Source organism: Barbus barbus, assembly GCF_936440315.1.
Source record: "Barbus barbus genome assembly, chromosome: 32".
NCBI classification, from domain to species: domain Eukaryota; kingdom Metazoa; phylum Chordata; class Actinopteri; order Cypriniformes; family Cyprinidae; genus Barbus; species Barbus barbus.
In genome coordinates, this window is record NC_136760.1 from 13,691,103 (window position 1) to 13,699,402 (window position 8,300).

Genomic DNA, 8,300 nt, shown 5'->3' on the forward strand with positions numbered 1-8,300 from the left:
TTGAGCCTCTTGCGGCAGCTATTCGTAAGAATCAGAATATTCAGGGAGTTAAAATGAATGAGTTTACACACAAGCTTCTGCTTTATGCGGATGATATTTAGGTGCCAACCAATAAAGGTGGTATGGGTCTCCCCAAATTAGCCCTGTATCATTATGCCTTTTGCTTGAGACATATTGCTCAGTGGACATTGCCACCTGAGAGAGGTCCTCCCTGGTTGGAGATTGAATGGAGATTATTCTCACCACTTTCCCCTATAAATGCTCTGTCTAGCAACATACCCTCTAAATTAAAATCTCACCCTATCATATCCAACCTCTGTAATGTGTGGAAGAAATTTTCTAAATTTTGTAATGTTAATGTCTATCTTAACTCTGAATCCTGTATTTGGAATAACCCAAAGTAACATATTAATAAACATTCCCTTCTATGGAAAGATTGGATAGAAAAAGGAATTATTACATTAGCAAATCTATATGACAGGGATAGTATGAAGTCATTTGAAAGGTTGGTTGGTGAATATAATTTGCCCAGAAATAATTTCTGGAAGTATTTACAAATGCGTCACCTGTTAGTTACTGTCATAGGGAAAGGAATAGAAGCTCAGCAGTCAAACCTTATCTCTCGGATTACGAAAATAATGGGTTTGGGACATGAAGCTGCGAGTTTTTATGCAATGTTATTCCAACAGACAGTTACTATATCTTATGCAACAATGTTAACTTGGTCGACAGACTTGAATATTGTTGTCACATATAAAGAGTGGGATCGCATCTGTGAAAACATTAAGAGGGTTTCAAGAGACATTAAAATTAGATTAATCCAGTTTAAGATTCTTAATCGCTTTTATTGGACTCCGACCCGGCTGTTTAGGCTGAAGCTGAGGGATAATGCAGACTGCTGGAAGTGCTGCAGCTCGGTAGGGACCTTTTTTCATCTGATTTGGGAATGTCCCATGATTCAGAACTATTGGTTAAAGATTCATGATTGCATTGAAAATAATAATAATAATAATAATAATTTGTTACATTTATATAGCGCTTTTCTAGGCACTCAAAGCGCTTTACATAGTAAGGGGGGTATCTCCTCGTCCACCACCAGTGTGCAGCATCCACCTGGATGATGCGACGGCAGCCATATTGCGCCAGAACGCCCACCATACACCAGCTTACTGGTGGAGAGGAGACAGAGTGATGAAGCCAATCAGTAGATATGGGGATGGTTAGGAGGCCATGATGGTCAGAGGCCAATGGGCAAATTTGGCCAGGATACCGGGGTTACACCCCTACTCTTTTTCGAAGGACATCCTGGGATTTTTAATGACCACAGAGAGTCAGGACCTCGGTTTAACGTCTCATCCGAAGGACGGAAATATTACCCGGTCTAGTTTGGAGTTCTGTCCGAGGCTGTATGTTTTAAATGATCCACAAATTACATCGAACTGTGGAGCAGCTGACTTTATCCAGACCAGTATAATGGTTGGAAAACAAATAATAATGAGAAATTGGAAGAACCCAGGTGAACCCTCTTTTCAAGAGAGGAGTATGGAATTGGCAAAAGTGGCATCATATGAAAAAATCTCTTTCAACATTAATGACAAGGTGGAAAAATATGTGGCTAAATGGGGAAAATATGTGCAATATATTGCTATTAGATGAGAGCATGGTGCTTGTTGTTGAAAAATGTACATTTGATTATTCTTTTTTTTTTTTTTTTTTTTTTCTCGTTTTTGGTTATTTTATTTTATTTATTTATTTTTTTGTTTGTTTTGTTGCTTTTGATTATTTTTGACTATTTTATTTTATTAGACATTACTATGGGCTACATGTTAAGATTCAAATTGTAAAGTTGACTATAATGTATCAGTGATGTTCAAAAACTCAATAAAATACTAATTATAAAAAAAAGAATCCATCCATTTACTGGTTCTGGAGGGTTCAACTGTGGATGTTATCTTGGGTCTACCCTGGCTGGTGCAACATGATCCGGTACTCTCATGGAGGTCAGGAGACGTCCTTAAGTGGGGCAACAGCTGCTTCCCACAATGCTTCCCACATCTACCACGACCTTCTCCGAGGGTGTCCGTTCCATTACCTCTCCAAGCTACTTCCATTGAGAGCCCAGTCGAAAAGCAATCCATAGATATTTCCTCCGACTACGCCCACTTCAGCGACGTCTTCTGTCCCAAACGGGCCTCCCAACTGCCTCCACATCGTCCATGGGACTGCGCGATCGATCTCACACCGAGTGAGCCAGTACCGCGTGGTAAGATCTACTCGCTATCCTTACCCGAACAGAAGGCCATGGAGGAGTACATTAAGGAGGCTCTGGAACAAGGATATATCGTACCATCTACCTCCCCTGCTGCTTCCAGTTTCTTCTTCGTGGCCAAGAAGGACAGAGGCTTGCGACCCTGTATTGATTACCGGAAACTCAATGAAATCACTTTGAAATTTAGATACCCCCTTCCTCTTGTCCCAGCTGCTTTGGAACAACTCCGCGGTGCCACCATATTCACCAAGTTGGACCTCCGCAGCGCGTATAATCTCATCCGTATCCGGGAAGGGGATGAATGGAAGACCGCGTTTGTGACACCCACTGGCCACTATGAGTATCGGGTCATGCCCTATGGGCTTGTTAACGCCCCCTCAGTCTTCCAGGGATTCATGCATGAGGTGCTCTGGGAGTTCCTGCATCGGTTTGTAATAGTATATATCGACGATATATTAATTTACTCCCGGAGCCTGGCAGAACATCGCCAGCACGTTGCGGAGGTCCTCCAACAACTCAGGAAATACCAGTTATATCTCAAGGCTGAGAAATGCCTTTTCCATCAACCCACAGTTCACTTCCTCGGCTACATCATCCATAGTGGTGGCATTCGCATAGACAAGAGGAAGGTGGAAGCCATAACCTCCCGGCCAATCCCAAACACCATCAAGGAACTTCAGCGCTTCCTTGGATTTTCCAATTTCTACCGCCGTTTCATTGCCAACTACAGCACTATTACCAGCCCACTCACCGACCTACTCAAAGGGGGAACCAAGTCTCTGTCCTGGAACACCAGTGCCACGAACGCCTTCAGTAAGCTTAAGGAAGCATTCACCACCACACCTCTCCTTGTGCACCCCAACCCTGAGTTACCCTTCATAGTCGAGGTGGATGCCTCAACCACAGGAGTAGGTGCGGTCTTGTCTCAGCAGCAGGGGACGCCTCCCAAACTCCATCCATGCGCCGCCTTTTCCCGGAAACTCAGCCCGGTGGAGAGGAATTATGATATTGGGAATAGAGAGTTGCTAGCCATCAAACTCGCCCTAGAGGAATGGAGGCACTGGTTGGAGGGAGCAACTCACCCTTTTTTGGTCCTTACCGATCATAAGAACCTCCAATATCTCCGTGAGGCAAAACGACTTAACCCTCGTCAGGCCAGATGGGCATTATTCTTTACCCGCTTCCAGTTTAAGATCTCGTATCGCTCCGGGCCCAGAAACGTTAAAGCAGACGCTCTATCACGCATCCATGCCTCCGTGGAGAATCAAGAGGAACCTGAAGGGATCTTATCTGCTGAGATTATTACAAGCCCCATTCAATGGTCCGCTCCACCAGTAGCCTCCAACACTCCACTCGCCAATCCGCCGGGCTGCCCGCCGGATCGCCAATACGTAACCCGAACCCAACGCATGCCACTCATCCACTCCACGCACACTTCTCTCGGTACTGGCCACCCAGGGGCCAATGCCACTCTCTCGCTGCTACGAGACCGCTTCTGGTGGCCCAATATGGCCAGGGACGTGAGAAGGTTTGTTCAGGGCTACCCGGACTGTGCCATATCCAAGAGTCCCCGTCACCTTCCCGCTGGTAAACTCTTCCCACTACCCATACCAAACCGTCCCTGGTCACACCTAGGAGTGGATTTTGTCACGGACCTACCTCCCTCTGATGGAAACACTTGCATCCTGGTAATAGTAGATCGTTTCTCCAAATTCTGCCGTCTCCTTCCACTCGCAAAATTGCCCACAGCCCTTCAAACTGCAGAGCTCCTTTTCAATCACATTTTCAGATATTATGGACTCCCGGAGGACATCGTATCCGACAGAGGACCTCAATTCATCTCCCATGTCTGGAAGGCCTTCTTTAAACTCCTAGGTGTGACCGTGAGTTTAACCTCTGGCTACCATCCACAGTCCAATGGGCAGACCGAACGTAAGATCCAGGAGATTGGGTGCTTGAGAACCTTCTGCCATGGCCGCCAGAACTCTTGGAACCAGTTCCTAGGCTGGGCCGAGTACGCCCAAAACTCCTTACTTCAAGGTTCCACTGGACTCACGCCCTTCCAGTGCATACTCGGCTTCCAGCCACCACTATTCCCGTGGTCGGGAGAACCATCCGACGTCCCCGCAGTGGATCACTGGTTCCGAGAGAGCGAGGGAGTCTGGGACGCAGCACATCATCAGCTGCAGCAGGCAGTGCGCAGACAAAGGATGACAGCAGATGTTCGACGCTCTGCCGCTCCCACTTACCATCCAGGACAGAAGGTATGGCTATCTACCCGGGACATCAGGCTGCACTATTCTGGAACAGATCAACCCGGTCACTTATAAACTCCAATTACCTTCACAATACAAGATTCATCCCACCTTTCATGTCTCACTGCTAAAACCCTTTTCTCCTTCTGTTTCCCCAGAGCCTGGTCCGGTCGAGGAACCCCCTCTCCCTCTCATAGTGGATGAGGGTGCCATCTATAGGGTGCAGGAGATCTTGGATTCCCGGCGCCGTGGTGGTCGCTTAGAGTATCTCGTCGATTGGGAAGGCTACGGTCCCGAAGAACGCTCATGGGTCTCTAGGGAGGATGTTCTAGACCCGGCACTCTTGGAGGAGTTCCATGCTACCCACCCTGATCGTCCTGCTCCACGTAGCCGGGGCAGACCACCACGACGCCGGGGTCGGCCCTCAGGAGCGGGCCATGGAGAGGGGGTAATGTCACAGCACGGCCAGGCTCTCCCCCCAGTTATTTACCACGATCCGATTCACCTGTCTAGTGATCTTCCGCACCTGCACCTCATCACCGCCATCATCTAGAGCTGCATAAGAACGCACACCACAGTCACTGCAGTTGTCCGATCTCGTTTATTCAACGTGGACTCTCCGATCGACTACCTCACCTGTTGAGTATTACCTCTGAAAATCCTTACCTGTTTATACTTACCTTCTGCTCTTCTCCTCGTTCTCTTCCCCGTCCTCAGATCCTCCTGCGCTGTGGTCACTCCGCCACTTCCCCAGAGCTCCTCATCGTCTCCGCTCCTCACTCCTGCGGACAACAAGGTTACAGTCAATCTCACGTCTGTGTCTGCACTGAACTCTCTAGACAAGAACTCACCTCGTATCATCAACTCCTCAGTTCCACTGCACGATTCCTGTAAATAAAGTCACTGTGTTATCACTTACCTTGGCGTCCGACTATTGATCCATAACACTGGGTTTAGCGCTGCTGATGGAAGAGTGAAATGTCATAGTTTTGCTTTGAAAACTGCAGCGGCTAGCCTAGATTATGCTTTCAGTTTGGATAGAAATCTTATACAATACAAAGTCGATCTAAAATTATAACTGTGAATTAACAGCTGTCATCCATGTTGGTACGCAAATGCGCTGTCAGAACTTATTTACCCAGCGCATTTTTAATTTTGGTCGTGCATGCGGACCTGCTACCACTTATGTGCACCCCTGTTAATGTGGTACTGTAGCTTTGTTTTGACTTGGCTGCCTAGTCCAAGCTGGTTTTGGTGGTTGATCAATTGAGCTACTAGTTATAAGATGGTTAAGCAGGTTTTTGAAGCATGGTAGCTAGTTTGTTGCTGGACCAAGATGGTGTACCAGCATCCATACCCTTTCAAAAGGGACAACGTTGTACCTTATATACTCTCTGAAGGGTGCATTTTACTGATTTAAAGGTACATATTTATAATTACAGTGTACATATTAGTACCTAAATTGTACATATTAGTACTTTTTTGTAAAGGCACTGCCCCAGTGACAGCTTTTGTAAGTTATTTTCTGAGAGCGTACTCTTTTTAAATATTTTTCAACTGCCATATATTGGGGAAGTATGCAGTTGTAGATGCAGTCCTCTTCTCCTCTCTGATGACACCGGTACACTGGTGTGAGGGCTGGACAATAATTTCTCCCTGGCAATCAGTCACTCACAGCAGCAATTAGTGAATGACAACACACCAATGATCCAATCAATTCCCAATGGACAAAATCAAGTCCTGCCCACAGCCATTTCATTCTTACATATATAGCATTAGAAAAAAGAAAACTGCAGCTTCTGTTTCATGTTGAATTTATAGGGATAGTTCACCCAAAAATGTTTTGCTTAATTTATTAATATTATACCATTTACTTATGTGCCATGCACGTCATTTCAAACCTGTTTGAGTTTCTTTTCTCTCTGGAACATAACAGATGATATTTTGAGAAATATATGTTGTCATTTTTTTTTATGATGGAGGTCAGTGTAAACCAAATAATCTGGTTACCAACATTCTTCAAAATATCTTCTTTTGTGTTCTGCAAAAGAAAGACATGAGGGAAAGTAAATGAATTATTTTTTATTTTATTTTTTTTACTATCCCTTTGAGTTTGTTTTTTGTTTTGTTTTTTCAGAGGGAAAAGCTATTATTGTTTAATAATAATCCCTATTCCATTTTCATTTCAGAAAAAGACTACACTGCCTCTATGTTAGGTCTGTGTGGTTCTCTGTCCTCTTTACCCAGCTGTAAGTCCCTGCCAAGCCTGAGGTCGACAGAGTGCCTGGTAAACATCAGCGCAGAGCCCAGTCCTGCTCTAACCCCCAGCTAGGGACCACCAAATGAGACCAAGCAGAGAGAAACTGCAATGTCAGCTAAGACATCCTAAGATACTATGGCTCGGCTACAGCCTGTGTAATGCCTGTTACACTAATTCTCATGAAAGTATCATAGATAAGATATAGCGAGACCTCTGTACTTATGACAAGAGATATTTTTCTCACAGATTTATCCTGTCATAGCTTTTCAAATGCAGATATCTCTGAATGTCTTTGCTGTTCAAACCTTTCTCCTGACTTGATGTGATATCCAGTGAAGGCAAACTGTGGACTATGCACTGACAGACTTAAGACCTGAAACCGGCTTTCACTACAACTTCATGTGTCAAAGCCCAACACAGTTTTCCCACATTCTGATGCCCTTTAAAATCTCTTATGGGAACATAAATACTTACAGAACATATAAACAAAATCAGAAATTAACCATGAAAATGTGTGAAAGAAAGCATATTATAGTTACAAATTAGTATTTTGACATTATCATCACTGTTTTTGAATTCTCACATTTCAACCATCTAAACATCCCTCCTTTGCCAACATGCAAGAACTAAAAAGATGAACAAGAAGATGTGTATGTCTTTACAGTGTGCTGTACAATTACTGGTAATAAAATGAAAGACATTTCTGGAATAGCTGCCTTATTCCTCTTTTCTTGCCTCTTGAAGTAAGTCTTGAAGATGGGATCGCTCTGCACATGATGGCAGTATAATATTGCTGAATGACTGACAGTGAGTGAAGTAAACATTGGACCAGTGTATATCTGCATACTGTTGTATTATACTGTATGTTTGACATCTGTTGTTGCATCATTACAATATGTCTGCAATGTGTGGGCCACTGTCATTTTCAGTATATTAGCAGCAGATTTGAAACCTTGCATTAATTTTAATTGCATTGGCAGCATATAAAACTGATAAGCTAGATTTCCTCACTCCATTGTCAGTGTAATTAAAAGTCTACTTGTTTGAGAATGTGTGTGTTGTGTTAGACGGCTGTTCATCCTCAATTAGCATTAAATTAGTTTTATCATTCAATGCACATAATTTCTTTGTTTTAAATTGGAAACTATGCTGTTTGTCACTTAAAATCGCAATAAAACTGCCTTTTTTGTCCTAATGTTTTCCATCGAGTCATATTTGTTCACTGTCTTTATTGTTCGTCTCTTCTGTTCCACTGAACAGACCCGCTTTTCTTGTTTTAAGGACTATAAATTAACAAAAGCTTGATTCAAATGCTTAAAAAGCTGTGTAGTTCTCTCAAACAAACATGAAAAACCAGCTTCAGTCCCATTTTTAGAGTGTCTTTTAAAATATAAATTTATTTTAAATGATAAGGCAAATCAATTTGGTTAATTAGCTTGTTTACAAAATTGCTGCACTATGCCTGCCAGGCCAGTAGATGGCGATCTCACTTTGTGTATAAACACGTAATGGGCAA

The 8,300-nt window shown here is 43.7% G+C and overlaps 1 protein-coding gene across 1 annotated transcript in view; it reads left to right on the top strand.

The window, feature by feature from the left end:
* LOC306852502 (RUN domain-containing protein 3A-like) overlaps positions 1-7,976 on the top strand; it is a 76,424-nt gene extending 68,448 nt beyond the window's left edge. The window contains exon 11 of the mRNA XM_079389397.1: positions 6,714-7,976. Within this exon, the coding sequence (XP_079245523.1) occupies positions 6,714-6,856 (143 nt within the window). The 3' untranslated portion in view covers positions 6,857-7,976. The remainder of the gene's footprint in view (positions 1-6,713) is intronic.
* Positions 7,977-8,300: the final 324 nt, after the last annotated feature.